The sequence below is a fragment of the Uloborus diversus genome, chromosome 10, assembly GCF_026930045.1.
Source record: "Uloborus diversus isolate 005 chromosome 10, Udiv.v.3.1, whole genome shotgun sequence".
In the NCBI taxonomy this organism is placed as follows: Eukaryota; Metazoa; Arthropoda; class Arachnida; order Araneae; family Uloboridae; genus Uloborus; species Uloborus diversus.
The window spans coordinates 61692087-61711306 of NC_072740.1; the positions used below are offsets into that span (position 1 = coordinate 61692087).

At 33.8% G+C, this 19220-nt stretch overlaps 1 protein-coding gene across 1 annotated transcript in view; it reads right to left on the bottom strand.

Moving 5' to 3' along the window:
• Positions 1–3339: 3339 nt before the first annotated feature.
• The window catches only part of LOC129231020 (diacylglycerol lipase-alpha-like), a 175791-nt gene continuing 159910 nt past the window's right edge, over positions 3340–19220 (bottom strand). The window contains exons 15-18 of the mRNA XM_054865266.1: positions 17121–17323; positions 14280–14303; positions 8354–8486; positions 3340–6450 (exon numbers count right to left, since the gene is read on the bottom strand). Of these exons, the coding sequence (XP_054721241.1) occupies positions 5254–6450; positions 8354–8486; positions 14280–14303; positions 17121–17323 (1557 nt within the window). The 3' untranslated portion in view covers positions 3340–5253. The remainder of the gene's footprint in view (positions 6451–8353; positions 8487–14279; positions 14304–17120; positions 17324–19220) is intronic.

A 19220-nucleotide genomic window follows, 5' to 3' on the forward strand; every position in this document is an offset into this window, starting at 1 on the left:
GTTCGGCAAATGTCCAAGTAGTTGGTTTGCTTCCCTGGTATGGAATGCATAGGAGTTGGTTAAACCAACCGGCTAGGTGTATGAACCTGGTACTCAAGGAAATTTGCGTTAAGCGTAGTATCAGGTTTATTGATGTGTGGAGTAAATGTAAACGTGATTGGATTGCTAGGGATGGCCTGCATCTGTGCTCTACAGGGGTCAGAATGGTTAGTGGTTTGGTTTTAGAGGCTTTCAGAATCAAAAAACTAAGTTGGAATGGGGGGCATGGTTTAAGGAGCAGAATTCGAAAGGGTACTAACTATTGGAATTTTAGTAGAAACGGAAATAGGGTGGATAATAAGAAAAAATATTTTAACAGTTGGGATTCAAATAATCGTGCAGCATTAAATAAAAGTAAGATGGGCTTACTTAAGGTTTTTTATACAAATGCTCGTAGTATTAGGAACAAGATGGAAGAATTGAAAAGCATAATAATAGACGAGAGGTTGGATATTATTGGAGTTACCGAGACATGGGCTACCGAAGTGATGATGAGTTATTATCTATTGCTGGGTATAATTTGTTTAGATAAGAGAGAGTAGATAAAAGAGATGGTGGGGTTTTATTTTATGTCAGAGACACTTTAACTTGCAATGAATTGGTAATTAATGATAAACCTAAAGAGATTGATATGATTTGGCTGGAGTTGATGAGCAATAAGGGCAAAAAACTACGTTTAGGGAACATTTATAGGCCACCCAACTTAAGCCAGGGTCAAGATGAACAGATGTTTAGTATTATTAGTGACATTTCTAGCAAGGGGTCAGTCATCATAATGGGAGATTTTAATTTTCCAGGAATTGATTGGAACAATTTTTACCATAGTAAAAGCAGAGATGAGGTGATGAGGAACTTTTGAAAGGTAATTGGTGACTTTCTTAGATCAAATTGTAACTCAGGGTACTCGACAGGACGTGATTTTGGATCTAGTTTTCTGCGACATGGAAGGTTCTGTTCAGGGGTTGTGTGTAGGGGAACACATTGGAGATAATGACCACAACTATTAGATTTGGGATTAAATTTGATATGCACAAAGTAGAGAATTTTAGGTTTGTGCCCAATTTCAGAAATACTGACTTTGTGGCACTTAGGCAGAGTTTGAAAGCAGTTTTTTCTTCTGGATTGTACAATAGCGATGTGAATCTTCAGTGGGCAGAATTTAAGGAAAATCTAGCGAAAACGGTTGGGGATCATGTTTCCTTTAGGAGAAAGGGTGTCAACACTAAAATTTGGCCAATGTGGTTCTCCAGGGAAACTAAAGACGCTCTAAATTACAAGCAAGCCGCTTTTCATAGGTTTAGAGAAACTGGTCACAGTGCAGATAGGCTCCAATATTGTAAGGCAAGGCGTAAATTTAAGTATTTGGGACGGATTCAGAAAAGAGAGTTGGAGAAAAGACTGGCAGATAACATAAACAGGAATCCTAAGAGGTTTTTTGCATACGCTAATTCGGGGAAAGTTCGAAATAGTCATATTGGGCCACTGGTTGATGAGCACGGAATTTTAATTCAGGACGATGGTGATATTGCTAATGTTCTTAATAACTTTTTTTCGAGTGTTTTTAACGATAACTGTATCTCAAAAGTTGACACCAACAAGACACAAGCTATAGTACAGCTTGAGGACTTTGTATTTTCCAGGGATGACGTTTTACTTCATTTGAAAAAAAATTAAAGAGACTAAGGCTCCGGGACCAGATAATATTTATCCAAAAATTTTAGTTGAATGTGCATAGGAATTAGTAGATGTAATTGTAAATATTTTCAATGCTTCTTGTAACTCAGGGACAGTGTCAGAGGATTGGAAGCTGGCTAACATTACACCGCTCTTCAAGAAAGGGTCTAAAGGGAGTGCGGGAAATTATAGACCTGTGAGTCTAACTTCGGTGGTTTGCAAAATTTTTGAAACATTGATGAAAATTAAGATAGTAAATTTTCTAGAGACTAATAATCTATTGACTAGTTTTCAGTACGGTTTCAGGAAAGGTAAATCTTGTGCAACTAATTTATTACATTTCTATGACAAAGTTATCACGGCTTTGGACAATGAGAAGCTTGTAGATGTTATTTACATTGATTTTCAAAAAGCTTTCGATAAGGTACCGCATGTTGCTCTACTTAACAAATTAGCTGATATAGGAATAGGAGAGAAAACTTTCATTTGGGTAAAAAACTGGCTGACCGGAAGGAAACAAAGGGTAGTTGTAAGGGGAAATTATTCTAATTGGAGTGAGGTCTTAAGCGGGGTTCCTCAAGGATCAGTGTTAGGACCTGTTTTGTTCATTGTCTTTATGAACGATATTCACAAATATATTTCTGGGAACATGAATTCTTTTGCTGATGATGTCAAAGCTATGGGGATTGTAGAAAATGATGAACAAGCAAATCAGCTGCAAGAGGATCTAGATCATATTACGGAGTGGGCTGATAAATGGGGTATGGCTGTTTATGTTGGGAAATGTCAAGTGCTACATTTAGGGCATGGAAATAAGTGTACAAGTTATTATTTGCAAGGTTCAGTCATTAGTCAGGCAGAAGAAGTTACTGATCTGGGCGTCTTAATAAGTCATGATTTAAAGTTCAGTCAACAGTGCAGCATAGCTAGTTACAAAGCCAATAAGATGCTTGGATTTATCAATAGATCTATTTCAAACAAATCTAAAAAAGTTCTTCTGCCCTAATATAGAAGTTTAGTAAGACCTCATTTGGAGTATGCTGTTCAGTTTTGGTCTCCTTATCTTAAGAAAGATATTAATGTATTGGAAAGGGTTCAAAGGCTGGGCTACAAGGCAAATAAATGGACTTTCTCATTTAGACTACGATTCCAGGCTTAGAATGCTAAAAATGTACAGTCTTGAGCAAAGAAGAGACCGAGGGGACATGATTCAGTTGTTTAAATTTATTAAAATGAAAGATGTTACGGGGCTAAAGTTTAGCACTGAAAACAGGACAAGGGGTCATTGTTTTAAGCATTTAAATCTCAGACTAACATGGATATTAGGAAAAATTATTATTTTAGCAGAGTAGTGGAACCTTGGAACAGCTTACCGGAAGAGATGGTAATGATCAAGGGAGTAGATAGTTTTAAGAGGGCCATTGATCTTCACTGGGGATTGTAAATTGACTGGGACCAGTCTAGCTGATCCCAGAGCCTATTGCTGGTCGTCACTTTTGTATTTGTATTTGAATAAATTTTACAACTAGCAACATTAAACTGTTAGCGAGTGCACAGTTCATTAATATTTCACCGATGAACTCCAAGTAATTTTTTTGGATGAACATACAATAAAATAGCAGAAGAAACATCTTAAAAATGAATTTAATTATGTCAAAATTTACATAGAATAGATGGATTTATTTATAAAATTTGATTCCAATCGAAATCAACTTTCAAACTTGCTTCATAATGACTAGGAAACTGGAAATGTTTCCCATATGGTTTGTCATTCAAAGTTAAGCGTTTATGTACATAGAGAATGAAGATCAACCTCTTTTCAACTTAGTGTAGTTACAAGTAATTATATGACCTAGTTAATAAAGGATTTTCTCAAACACACATTTCTTGGTACGCATCATTCCTTTACCACTGCCACAATGAACATTAAAATCAACAAAATCATCAGTGAATATTCATTTCTAACAGCACTTTTCTGTGTTTTAACAATTATTCGGATGTAAAAGAGTACATGGAATGGATTCGTTTTCTTTCAAATATGCAACTAATTTTTGAGAGAGAAACAGATAAGATTGAAAAGAGATTATTACAAAAATGATGATGACATCCTGAGAATAAACGTAAGACAAAGTTAGTAAACTTTCATGAGTATTTCAGAAAATATTGGAAGCTCTAATCTATTTAAGTCATACGTCAGATATATGTTGCCACATCTAATCAGACAGTATATTAAAATATTTATCATTTACTTTTAATAATTAGCACAACATACGATGAAAAATGGAATAAAGAAACTGTCATAAACCTTTATATATATATACAGCGTGTCCCCGTTTAACCTGCAACACTTCTGTTTTCGCAACCGTTAGCCCTAGATGCATACTTCCAATTGCAAAAATGGTGAAAATAAGGATAACATATTGAAATTTGAAGCTTTTTTTTTAAAAAAGTGAAAATATACGAAATCAAACTTTTTATACGGACTCTAGGTCCCTTAACTTATATTGAGGGAAATAATCTTCTAAAAAAATGACTGTGATGATGATATTGAAACTTATGGCCATTTCAGAAAAATGACAGGTTGTTGAAGTTAAAAAAGCAAAATATTTTTATTTTCCCTTACTACTGAAAAAAAAAATGCAAATGTTATCCTATGATACTTAATTAGTCATAACGTCAGTATATATATATATATATGTTCGTTTAATTTGAAAGAACACACTCGATGCACACATAATTTTAAATCCTTTTTATTACTCCCCTCCTTATATTTACGCCGAAAGGTGTTACTGACTGCGAGCGTTAAGGTTTAAATCCCAAAGTGCTTCATTTCATGTCTCTGTGAATATTGTAGTACTAATATCAAACTTTTTGTGTTGGAATTATTTTCCGATTGGTTTTTTTTCCCTAAACATAAGTTAGGGGATCTAGGGTACATATAAAAAGTTAGATTTCGTATTTTTTCACTAATTTTCTTTTTCTCTTTAAATTATCAATGTCTTAACTCAGCAACTTATTTTGACTGCTTTTGCAACTGAAATCATGCATCTAAGACTAATGGTTGCGAAAATAGAGGTGTTGCACGTTAAACAGTGACATGCTGTATATCAAGTGACATCAAAAGGAGTGTAATCACAAAGCGGTTTATAGTTTTGCGGTAGCTTTTGGACTTTCTCTATTTAATCGGAAAATTTCTTGATTTAAAGCTTAGGTACTGAATTTTTATATAATATTATAATAACAAAAAAGTATGCAGAAGTTCAGCAAAATATCGTAGAGAAGGAAGCTATTAAGAAGAGGGGTATTAATATAACAATTTTGTTACGCTCCGCAAAACTGTTTAAATAACTTTTGAAACTTTCTAAGAGAAATAAATCACCCTGCAAATGTGAATAAGCATGTGTTCATACTATGGCGCACAGAAGCCATTTCACACTTTGAATAGTATCACAAGGTCAAGAGACCTGTTTAGATGGAAGAACGTGAAGAAAACTTGATGAAACTTTTATGAAATTAAGATTAATAACTGTATACCGTTCACTATAAACTGCTTTCTGTTGGAGGCTCTTTATATTCACAGTGAGATAAATGAGGTGACACTGTGTTTATATCTAACGTAACGTTCCTCTGATGTGTTTTTATAGGAGAAGATGTGACTAATTCTTCATGAATAGGATTTGTTTCGAGTCTACTTGAAATGTCTCTCTCTTCACGTGACTTATGCACTTGGGGTTCATCATTAACTTTGAACAACTGCACATCTGACACGGAATGTTCTATTGTAGGCGAAGATGCGGGACTATAATTAGTATAACCACAAGGTGTGTACATATAACCATGGCTGCCATACTCTTGCTGATTGCTGTATTCTGGATACGTTGGAACGAATGACTCGCCTGAGTTATACATGCTATCTTCCGAGACTTCTCTCGCAATTTTCTGATTTTCATATAAATCAAACGTGACGCGCTTCGACTCATGAGGAGTAAACAGCCTCTCAATAGTTTGTTCCGTACTCGTGCTTGCATAAGTACTATCGCCACCAAAATGGCTCCTATCACCGTTCGCCAAATGTAAGGTTCCTTCTAAGCCTTCAATATTTAAGCAAAGCCTAGAAGGATCCATCAAATGGGATGAGCGTAAATTATCTTGAAGTGTATTTACTTCAACAGTAGCTTCTGTCACAACCTTATAACATAACGGATAGTTTAAATTATCCTCAAGTCCTGTTCCCGAATCTACTCGCATTGTATGCACAGCGTCTTTGTTCATATAAGCTCCTAAAGAATCAGAATGAGGCCTCTGGGCTGCTGGTGACTGTGCTATTGGTTCCATGGTAGGTGCACCAACCCAAGAAAGCCGATTACCGTTATTTATCTTCTGCTGACTTCCTTTGGAAGAAATGCTTGAAACATCTGATAAAGTTTCAGGTGATGCTAGTGGTGCCATGGCTAGCCATTCTTTCTTCTCACCATCACATTCTTTATTATCATCAAGCACAGCTGAAACAGCGTTATTATATTCCCAACTTAGATTAGATTGGTAATGGTCATCTTTGGCAACAGTTGCTTCTTCAATTTCTGGCTGAAGATCAGTGAAACTTGTTTCTAAAACCAAACGATGTGGTGGAGTACGTGAGCCAAGTTCTGATGCTTCAGCATTAGGTGAAAGTAATTGTCGTCTCTCAGTTTCTGATAACTGTCGCTGCGGTTTAGCTGGTCCTGTATTCACCAAAAGCTGGAAAGAAAAATGACTTTCTTTACAAGAATACCAGTTATGAGCAAAAATGTATTTTCTGACTTTCAGGTAAACATTTTTATAATGATGAGAAAAACTTTACTTAAGAGTAAGAGCTGTTCTATTGGCAACACTAAATTCAATTCCAACTTGTCTACAGAGAATAAACTTTGAATTTTGTTTGACTCTTAAGTTTGTTTAACAAAACTTTTGTGAGCGTAGCAAAAGTTTTTCTGACTAATCGCTAATATATATATATATATATATATATATATATATATATATATATATATATATATATATATATATATATATATATATATATATTACAGAGTTCACAATTTTGGAGCAATAGTGCGAATAAGTATGATTTTAAATTTTGAATGCATTAAAAAATGTAAACTTCAGATTTAAGTTTGTCTGCTTCATTAGAAATGGCATCAGATTTTTTTTAATGAAAAATTATTCACTTCATTTTAGACTGACTACTGAATTTATTGAAGTGAACTTATAATTGGTTTCACTTGCTATGAGTTAAAAAAATTACCTTGATGAAGGAAAAATACATTGATTGTCCTGCAGGACAGCACAACTGTTGACTAAAAAAATTCCGAAACGTCACCGATTATTTCCGTGTAACGTTTCGGGATTTCAAGGGTTTTCACCGATTTCCCCGTAAAATCAACTGTCTCTGCAAAATAGTTTCCTGGATTGCTACAAGCTACACGAATTCAGACTTTTCACTGTTGTGAAAAATATATTCAGCAACTGGTTGAAATATTGACTGAGCTTACTTAAAAATTATATCGGCTTTAGTTCGATTACGGCCCGTCCAGATTGACTAAGCTCTTAATAAGAGTGAATACGTTTCTGGAAAGCTGCAGCTTTGCAAGGCAAGAATTACAGGCTAGGGAGAGGCTTGGTTCATACTTGCTATTCTGCCTTAGCTTTGGCCATGGTTGCATGGATGCTTCTTGAGCTTTCTTAGTAAAAGTAAGGTTTTAATCAATGACGTTAATCGTACCTAATTTCCCTTGAAGGTTCCAGACTGCTTTTAACCGGAGTCATTTCCAAATTCTTCAGAAAGATTTAAGGATAATTTCAGGAATGTTATTGCTTTTTAAACGAAAACGTTCCTGGATTATGTAAGATATGTTACTGGTAGAAATTTTGCACATCAGTCGTCCATTATTTCCGAGTAACGTTTCTGAATCATTTCTACTGTGTTTGTACATCTCTGCTTTTGCTTTAAGTCCCTACAAACTGAAGGGGTCTCAAAGTGACAGACGATCACAGACAGAACCACGTTGTCATATTGGGGAGTAAGAAGGTTCAATAAACACTCACATAAATGGGCGTGATTTTCGTGGTTTTCAGATAACATTTGCACCGAGTATACACCCTTTTCTCCCCTCCCTCGGGAAAATTCTAATGCTGGCCCTGGACAGCAAGAAGTGTTGCTACGCCTCTGAATTAATCTCATGAGATGTAACGACTGAAATTGTAACATACTTACCAACTTATTAGCAAAAACCATCTAAAAACTTTTGCTATTTATTACAATTACTTCTCTAATAAAACGTTTAGTGTCATAAAATAATTGTTTATATATTTTTACTTGTTAGTAGGGCGTTTTTGCCACTCATTGTACATGAAATATTTATGAATACAGAAGCTAATCAGCATCATATACATAGTGGACCGAGTACAAACCGCCATTGCCTCCGGTCAAACACAGGAAAGATTTACAGCACAAAGAGAAGGAAATAAACAGCTAGGGCCCTTGTAGGGCTCGATCCCACGATTTCCGGTGTATGAAGTGAAGTTTCTACAATAGAACCATGGATGCAACTACAAGAAATAAAGATGTATACTTTTTAGAGAAACAAGGAAAAAGACAAACCTCTTCCAAAGCATTTAAAACTTTATCTGGCATGTGGTCTTGGACCATTACTGGAGATATTAAAACTTCATCAAAATCTGTATTTTCAGCCCACAATGCTTGGTACACAGGATCATGTTTTTTCACTATTTTTCTAGGATATCAAAAGCGCAAAGTCAGAGAAGAATATTTCAGTAAATTGTCTTAAAGCTAAAACTTACGTATTTCACTTGTAATTAAAAAAATTATCTGATGCAATTTTAGGTGTTTTATTAGAACCTCATTACATCATAAATCATGCCAGTTTAAATAAAGGCGAAATAAATGTTTTCATATTAAAACAGGAACGTCCAGTTAGTTTTTATGAAATTATGGATGAACTAAGTGAAGAACACGCTAACAGCAAGACTGTGTAATGAAAATTCAAGAAATAACTCTTTTTTTAAAATAATAAAAACACTGATGAGACTAAACAAAAGCCACATTCATGAACAATAAAAGTTTTTCATATTATTCAATTTTTTGATTCCGAGCTTTTCGTGCCATTACACTGGATACTTGGGTTTTCTCTTTCCTAAATTATTAAAAGAAATTGCTGTTTTTAAAATAGTCTTAATCTAAATTTATACCATGTGTACCTACTAAATAACGGTGTTCAACGTAAACCATTCAATTCTCAGCTATGTGACACTCACGTATGTCATATTAAAACTTGAAAACGTAAAGGGACAGTTGAGGAGTAGGGATACATAATTTTAATGTTTTAAATTTAGATCCTCTCTTTTATTTTTGAGGAATTGAGAGTAAAATGTTGTGCATTAAAGTGGAGTGAAAAAAAAAAAAAACGAAATTGAGAAATATGTAAAGCCTATATGCGAAAAATGTTGCCTCTTACCAAGCTTATTTCTCATACAAAATTTTAGCTAAATTAAAGAATATCTTTAGCTGCCCATTTGGCTTTGAATTTTAAGTAATTAGCCGGATTTTTCACCAAACTGGCGGAAATGGAATGATAAAAGATAATTACCTCTCATTTGAAACTTTGTGTGTTTGAAACGAAACTCTTGATAAATAAATAATTTATATGTAGTTAGTTGAATTACCTAGGCGATTGCGAATTTGCTTTCATACGTGTATTAAGCCAGCTAATCGCGTATCTCTAAAAATTTAACTGAATTCCAGTCAATTAAAGTCAAATATCTGCATTGAAATTTATGGTAGGAATCTTGAATTCTTAAACAAAGTCATTAAGTTTAGCCATTTTTTCCCTTTTAAAACTGTTGAAGGCCCATCTCTCTCGCACGTTTTACATTGTTGATCAGAATTGACAGAATGTTTTCTTGGCATGACTACGTTATTTTTTTATACTGTAAATTGTGAAACTATTCACTTCCAATCCGACGTGATAGTTTAGATTTAATATTATAAAGTATACTCAAACAACATATTCTATTGAAACTTTCACGTTCTCTGATGGGTATTATCTCAAAATCGAAAAGTTCTACTTGTTGTTGTTAACTTTTTACAATTACTGTCTTCTTTCTTAACAAGCAGAATGAAATATTTTCGTTTGAAATTCCAGTCCACATTTTGGAGATATACCATGGATCTGTACTAAGTTCATCAGGGGCAACATCTGCCAAAAATACATCTACTTTTTAAAAGTTTACTACAGCTATATCTTCAAAGGACTCTAGTATTCTCCCAATTTCTAAACCATATCCTTTTGGTCCAGCGGTTATTTCCATTCAAATGTTGGAGTAAATGGCGTAATTATAATTCATTTGTATGAAATTCATAAATAAACCATTGCAAAGAAGGGCCAATAGAAATCTCAATTTTTCTTATGACTCAATATATCCTTATGACTCCTGTATTGATCACTGTTCGCACTTAACCTACAGCGCATTACTTTGAAATATCAATAACTTTCTTTCAAAAACTTAGTATGGGTATTTAAATGTTATGAGAGCTACTAGAGATAGGAGTTACAAGGATATCATAATTTGATTTAAGTTATTAGAGTAAAACAACTTGGTTTTCTGTTGTCTTTCCAGCTTTATTTTTTTATTCCTTAATTTGAATCAAAATATCGGTCCTTTGACCGTCAAAGTTCAGCATATTCTTATGAAAAGTCTTATTCCTCATATTTCTTTTCAAGTCAATGGGTATTTTTCTTCTTTTCCTTCTCATTTTGCTACGGTCGACTTCTTTGGAGAAGTCTTCTTTGGCAATTTCAAATGCACATGTGACGACCAGCAACAGGCTCTGGGCCCAGCTTGGCTGGTCCTAGGTCAGTTAGTCCCTAATGAAGATCAATTGCCCTCTTAAAGCTATCTACCCTCTTACTCTTTACAGCCGCTTCCGGCAAGCTGTTCCAAGTGCCCCCCCCCCAACCCTACTAAAGTAATAATTTCTCCTAATTTCCAGATTAGCCTAAGATTTAATAGCTTAAAACAATAACCCCTTGTCCGATTTTCCATGCAAAAATTTAAAAGCCATTAACATCTTTCATATTGATAAATTTAAGCAACTAAATCATGTCCCATCGGACTCTCCTTTGCTCCAGGCTATACATATTAAGGCTTTTAAGTCTGCACCATTATCTTAATATAAAAGTCCTCTTACTAGCCTAGAAGCCCTTCTTTGAGCTCTTTGCAAAGAAAAAATATCTTTCTTCGGATAAGGAGATTGAAACTGAACAGCATATTAATTACTAAAGATGAGATCTGTCCAAACTCATATCCTTATATATTATTTCAGTAGCCTGTTTTTGGTTTCTACGCCAGATTTTCCTCAATTCTTGATCGATTTCTTTCATTTACACCTTATTTTAAAGCTTGTGGTGCTGGCTACTGACGAAAAATAGACCCACGGTCAAAAAATTGTTTTTTTCAGCCGAAAAACCTGTTTTAAAGAACCAGAATGAGATTTTCCTTTAAACTTATAACTTTAACTTGCACTATGACCGACCGAGCTGAAGAGCTTGATCGGCAGAGCGTTCCCTTCGTAACTAGGAGAATGCGTGTTCGGGCCCACGTCCGGACAATCTGCATCAAATAAATTAGAGAAATATCGTGCATTACATGCACACTTAATTAAGTGAATAACAAATCTGAGGGAATAGAATAAATGAGTAGGAAACGCACTTTGCTGTTAAGAAAACTTGATGTGGTTTTGTGCTAAAGTACTTCTGAATTGTACGGTTTTTTTTTTTTTTTTTTTTTTTTAAGCTTTGGCTCTGGTAAGAAAATTAAAGCATAATGTAAGTGAAAATATAAGTAACAGGTATAAGACTTCAGACTACAATAGAATTGTTTTTTGTTCAGAAAAAAATAATAAATCGTATATTGAAATATATATTTGTCTAATGACTTTTTGACTCTTTGTACAAATAAAAAAATCACTACCTCAATTTGAAGGATAAAATATATATTTTTTCTTTTTTTTTTTTTTGCAAAAAAAAAAAAAAAAATAGCTTATCACATTTCTACTACATTCGAAAAGCTACGCTTAAAAAAGAGCATAGTTCATTTTTTTTTTGTATTTTAACCGTGCTGTTAAATGATGAACACGTGCTGCCATCTAAGTTATAACGGTTCAAGCAGCCTGCGGTAACAAATTGTAAAAATTTTCAAAAATAAAAACATTTCTCTTCAATATCTTATCTTATATATTATTCCCCTCTAATTTTAAAACTTATCAGGCTGGCTAACGACAAAAAATAGACTATAATTTTAAGTGTTCGATTAAAAGAGAAACATGTGAGGGCATTTAAGCCGTAACGGTTAAAGCAACCTTCTACGTGAAATAGTTCAATATTCAAAGATAAAAACAATTATTTTCAATCAAATTTATTACTTCTCTAGAATGTTTGTTTCAATCGCTACGTGAGATCTTCGTCATTCTTTAATCAAATTCCATGCTTTGCGAATAATTTTAAATCGTATCATGCTGGTTAATGACAAAACACAGATGCATGATCTTATTATTATTATTTTTTTTTTTTTGGCAAAAAGCTTTTTTGCTGTTTTTTACTACGCATTCCTTCAATGAATAGCTTTCGAAAAGGAAGGCGCAATTGCTAGGTTTGTTGGGGTGTCGGGCTGTTAGTCAGAATGGCGCCAATTCGAATACGTGCCAATAAATATCTCTTTAATGTTTCTTTTTTTCCCGTCAGATGCTGACATGTGCAGGACTGTATTTGCCACAACCTGTTTTTTCACATGCACAATTATTGCTTTTTCACGAGTCACCACTCAGCCACACTTTTAATGTTTGCATTTATGTTTGCATTGAAAATATGTACGATTAAAAGGGGAGCTATGATCAAATTATCACAACGTTGTATTTAACGAGGTTTTGTTACTGATGTCTTTAAATTACATGCCTTCTCTTCTGCGCTTACTTTTTTTTCGGTTCTTCTTCATAATGTTCTTCCTTTGAAATTCTTAAAGAGCGAAATGCCTTATGAAACGATTTGAAGCACAGTGCGGAGTTCCGTACGGGTCGACTAGTATCTTTTAAAGCAGCATTGATAAGAATTGACGCTGAAATATCGAAGTCATCATCTATGTTACATTCGGAAGTTTAATTCTCATTTATGATGTTGAGAAAAAACCTTGATTTATAATTGTGTTTTTCTACTTTCAAGTTGTTTATAATGAATGAAATTGAAAAAAACAAGTTGAAATAACTTATATAGACTTTCAAGTTGTTAACCTGCATCTTCATTTATATTTGAAGTAATAATTTTAATGACTTGAAATAATTCAAACTAAATGAACTAGCGTAGAACACAGTTGATGCCAGTGAACGCTATAAGTAAGTGCGCTGGTAGAGCATGCGCCATTAGCGCGTTTAATACACATTTGAAAGCAATTTTGCAGTTGCCTAGGTAATTCAACTATATATTAGGTATTTATTTATCAAGAGTTTCACTTCAAACACTCAAAGTTTCAAATGAGAGGAAATTATATTTTATAATTCCATTTTCACCAGTTTGGTGAAAAATTAGGCTAATTACTTAAAATTTAAAGTCAAATGGGCAGCTAAAGATATTATTTGATTCGGCTGAAATTTTGTATGAGAAATAGGCTTGGTAAGAAGCAACTTTTCCACATATACGCTTTGTATATTTCTCAGTTTTGTTGTTTTCCCTCCGCCTTATTGTGCATTGTGTCCAAGACTACACTCTCTGAGAATAGCTTGGTGTGAAAACTTTGATTTTATGACTGTTTGTTGGCGGATAAAATCATGTTTACAGTTACCCTAGAGTGTTTCCATTTACTCCAGACACTAGAGGGTAAATGAGAACATCGATTTTTTTCCCCTATGTAATGGATAGGTCACAATTTATGCAATCAGTTCAAAAGCTTAACGTTCTACACCAACAATGATCTATCTGCGGTCTATAGGTAGCACGCGACCCGCTGTATCATCTGTGTAATATAAAATCATTCAAAAAGAAAGATTATACAAAAAATTAAATTATTCGCTAAAATTATGTAAAATACACAAAAATACTCGTTTCATTTCATTTACTCCATGTTTTTATTTTACCCCAAGTGACCCTACTTTAAATGGCATGTTCTTTCTTTACATTTCGAGTGAATTTTATTATTACGACGGCTATGTTGTTATGACGCGAATAAGAGTTTCACGTTGATTTTGGAGGAAAGTCACGGAATAAAATATCATTTTATGAATTAAATAAATCCAAAAAAACAGAAACAAAAAACACAGAATTAGTAAATTCTATCACTTAATAATCAAAAAAGTGCTCCAACTTGTTAATAGTTACTTTAATTATTTGATTATCGCTTGAAAATTAATGCACAAAAATTTTCGAGTAGGAGAGTTTTATAACGGTAAAATAGAGCTGAAATTCAAAATTCACATTGCAGTATTATCATAATTAAAAACTACTTTTGGAAAATTATCTTACCTCCATTTCGTCTCATATTTTTGGCTGGCATTTGAAAAACAAGAAGAAAAAGTAAGAAGTACTGTAAAGTTTAATACAAAGGAAGGGATTGGGATACATCGGATACATTGAATACATTGGATACATTGAAAGGAGTTACCAGATCACACAGGAATTTTTTATAGCATAGAAGAAACAGTAATACTTACTTTAAATGCCTTTTTGAAAATTTGTGCATTGCTTAACACGGAGATTACCCCCTTTTTGAGGTAACAAAAAAGATAATAGCGAAAGGAACAGTAGAATGGATGTTATTTCGATAAGTATATTTCTAGATAGGGTTTTCTAGTTGGTTAGAAAACTTCCATTAACATTGAACTCGGCACATAAATCCTCAAACTTATTTACACCCTTAAAAGTCTTATTCCAATTCTACGATAAATAACTCATAAAAGCAGTATATATAAGAAGCAAGCATCAAAAGGAATGGGGAAACAATGTCGCAAATGAACAAAACCAATAGATTAGATGTTATAATCATTTCGCCTTAAAAGCCTTCCAGATTAATGAACAGAAATATTCAAAATTCATTTGCTTGAGAAGTAAAGAAGACTTGTTTTGTTTTAAATGTATGTCACTTCATTTATTGTAGCTTTATGCTGCTGGTTGACTCTTCATGTATCTTCGGAGCAAAATTAATAATTAATAAGAAGCATAGTGACTATGTTGCGGGAAAAAATTCCAGTATTTTCGACTCACGCACGGCAAAAATGTATATGCTTTTAAGTATTGCCACTTTTTTGACAGTCAACTTACTAATACAATTGGTGTACACTCAAACTCGATCCCAGTAAAAAATTGTTAATTCCTATTCATTCCGATGTAACATAAACGAATATGCTGTTGCAGCGTTTCATTAGCTCTCAATTCCTTGGTAAACAGGAATTAATTTTATGAAACCATTGGTTTTGAGCACAAAGTTTTTTACTTTTGCTAAGTTTTCTAATAGCATATTTCAAATTAAAAATGTATAAGCTATAAGTAGTTAACTTATAACAGATTAAGCATCCTTTCAGACATGCAAAATTTGTGACAAACATCATAATTATTTCAGATGAATATGGCGGAAACATAATTTTCACATTTTGACAAAATTTAGTAAAGCGTTTAAAAAAAAAAATCCAAAACTTCTATGGATTTGTGGCAACGGAAAGAATAATACCAAGCACTTCAAATTTTTTATGGGAATTTCGTGCCACCAATAGCATCTTTTCCGCACTATCCGTCATCGAAAATAGAATTTTTTTTTTAAAACTAATTTTGCTGAAAATATTGAAAACCAGCATTTGGTACAAACTTCAATCCTATTAAGGACAGATTCAAACTTTTCATGTGCACTTGGCTGTACCAGTGGCACCTTTTCCGCACTTCCTATCATCGAAATTGAAAAAAAAAAGTGTTTTTCGACCCACCGTAATGTCACAAGGGTGTCCAAAAAAAAAAAAAAAAAAAAAAAAAAAACGAAAGATTTTTCAAGCCCTACACCCTCTTATATTTTTCCTTTTAGGTCAAAACAATTGTAAAAAAAAAAAAGCAAAAAGCTTCATACAATTTGAACAACGGCAACACGTGCCGACATGCGCCTGAAAGTCTGAACCAGCACCGTGTACTAGACCGAATGAAAATTTTTTTTTTGAAGTTCGAAGTTTCATGTTGATAAAATGTTGCACCTATAACCCCACATGTACCACACAAATATTTATCCGAACTTAAAAATATTCAGGTGTCCAGCCAAAGGTCTAAATTTTATAATCTTCAAAAATTGATTTTTTTCTATATATTTTTTAAAAAATGTAAGGTAAATTTTAAGAAGTTATCAAGCTGAAAAATATTAACAGTACAGTTGATAAAATCTTGCAATTTTTAAATCTCCCACATAGTACTCAAAATAGATTTTTTCAATTATAAGTTACATTTTTCATTTTAATTATTTTTTCATAATTCATTTGCAAATGTTGATTTGAAAATGTGTTTGCTAATAACTTTTGAACTTGATATTTTATTTAAATGTATGTGTAATTCTTTAAAAGATAAATCGAAAAAAATCCTTTTTTTTTAAAGAAAATTATAAATTTTAAGTCTCCTGCAGCACACCTAAATATTTTTCAATTTGGATAAATATTTTTGTGGCACATGTGAGGCTATAAGAGTAACGTTTTATCAATATGAAATTTCGAACTTCCAAAAAACTTTTCTTTTGATTCGGCCTAGTACACAGGGCTGGTTCACACTTTCAGGCGCAAGTCGGCACGGGTTGCCTTTGTTCAAATCAAATGAAACTTGTTTTTGCAATTGTTTTGATCTAAAAGGAAAAAAAAAAGAGAGTGTGCGACTTGAAAAATTGACTTTCGTTTTTTTTTGAGGGGCGGGGGCACCCTAAAGAACATATGTACATTAAAAATCTTAGAACCAATAGCTAATAAGAAATTATTCTGGTTCCAGTTATTTGACCTTAAACTAGTTGGTATTTGTATTGACTACATTTGTTCATGAGAGAGACAACTTTAAATTTTTACCAGTGAGTGTTACCTTTCTAAGCAATTTAATTACTGCGTCATATAAATAACAAAGGGATCAAAGTTACAACTCATGACAAATCTACTCAGAAAAATTGAAGTGCTTTTTTACTCATCAAAAAATATGTTTTCATCAGGAAGAATTTTTTTGAGTACTATTTTAGGAAAATCGGAAATGCTGGATAAATTAGTCACAGAGTCACTCACCTTTTAGTGTGGGGGATATATTTATACATTAAAACATAAATGTAAGTAAACATCAGATTAGAAAACAAAAGGTACTTACTCTTCTTTTTTTGGATGGTTTCGAACGATATGGATTATTTTGCCTGGTGGATACAATGGCTGATGCACCGTGAGAGCTATAGAGGAATCACTGGGATGAGTAGAAACATCACGAAAATTTGTTTTATCAGCGAAGCTATCAGAATTATCAAAGTTCAATTCCTCCGAGCAGCAGCATAAAACACCACCCATGATAATTTTCCACTGGAAAGAGGTACGGAACATTGAAAATGAGAGGTTGCATCAATCTTAAAAATATTTTCTTGTCTAAATTGTATTCAAAACAAGTGTCAGAAAGCAGTTATGTAACCCATATGAGACAGTGAAAAGCAAAGGGACGTAAGTGACAAAATTAAAAATTTGTGGAGAGAAACAGTGCAAATCTTAGATGAAACTCTCCTCTGTCTTAGGGCAAGAGATAGGACTTTCAGCCCTGGTAGGTGCTGTTATACAGCATAATTTAGAAAAACTTTTTAATGAAAGCCTTCCTAAGATCTTATTAAATGCATTTTACTCAAAACCTGAAAATGTCCACTTACATCCCTTTGCTGCCTCATTATGTTATATCAAAGTATTATTCGCTCTTTTACTGTTAAAAAAGCGTATGAGAATGAGAAAAACTTTTGCAACACATTTTCTTTCATACATTAACTTTTGACTGACTTTACTTTTATAGAATTTTACTACTACTGGAACTAGTGAGTTAACACTCTATAAGAAAAAGAAAAAAAAAAAAAAAACCGACGCACTAAGAAGGAGTTGTCAGAATGAAACGAAATCGTACATACGTGAGGACAACATTGATATATGAAAGTAATTACGAAATGAAGGCAAAATTATCATTTATAACAGGAAAATTTTCAAATAAATGGAGGTTTTAGCTCCCTGTTGAGCCACCTCCAGCGTGAATTTACAAGGCGATACTGGTGGAAATAGAAGCTTTGAAGGATCGTGCGATGTCCTGCGTCCTCTCCTTCCACATTTACTGAAAAAGAGCTACTAATTCGATCAAACTCTAAGGCTGTCAGCTTACCGACCGGGGCGAGCCCAGATATGCTCGATGTGTGACAAATCAGGGAGTCCAGCAGGACAGAGAAAATGATAATGTAAAAGAGGAAGTCCTCTGACGCCATTGCTACGTGCGAGCATTATTCTGTAAAAAAAAAAAAGCATCTGAGAGTCCTGTCATGAGTGCCAATTCATGCCTATGAAGTATGGTACAAACGTACCGGGAGGCTGCCACAGTGATGTGGACTAATATTAGGAATGATCGTGTATCATATGCCATGGTACCCGATAGTTTCGCATCAGCTGCAGGTACGATGTGCAATTAAAAACAAACTCAGGATTTGGACTTTCACACTATCGTCTCAATTTGGAGTATATTATCCCCCGTTCGAATGGATTGGACTGCAACCGAATGGATTCATATCATCTTTAGCGATGAATGCAGATTCAACTTGGGCAATGATAACCATTGTGTACACTTGTGGAGATCCAGTTGAGAACGCTCTAATATTGCCTTTGCCTTTCATCTGCACGCTGCACTGACAGCTAGGGTGATGTTATGGGATGCTATCGTATACAATAGCATGGTCACCTTTTAATAAAGGGTGTCTCAAAATTAACGCAAGATTTGAATTTACCACCATTTTTGCCGTAAACTGTTGGCAACCATGAAAAAAGAATAATTTGACAGCTGAGAGTTTAGGGTTTAGTAAACATGGAGTGTTACGCTACCATACAGCCAATGACACAATTCAATTACTGCATAAGGCATTTCCTGGTTGCGTACTCTCGTTTCGGTGATCAGAATTGGCACTCTAGATCGTGTGATTTCACATTATTTGATTTCTTCTTTTGGAATTATTTGAAGTGAAAGGTCTCTGTCAACAAGCCCGCAACCACCCGTGCATTAAAGTGCTGCGATATCGAGCGCCAACAACAGTAACTGCTTGACCAGCCTCAACTTTCATTATTTTTGAAATAATTATTCAACAATGAAAACGCGTTATTGTATCGTACAACGCTCCATTTTAAATTACCCTAAATTCTTGGCTGCCAAATTGTTTTTCTTTAGGGTTGCCAACAATTTACTGCA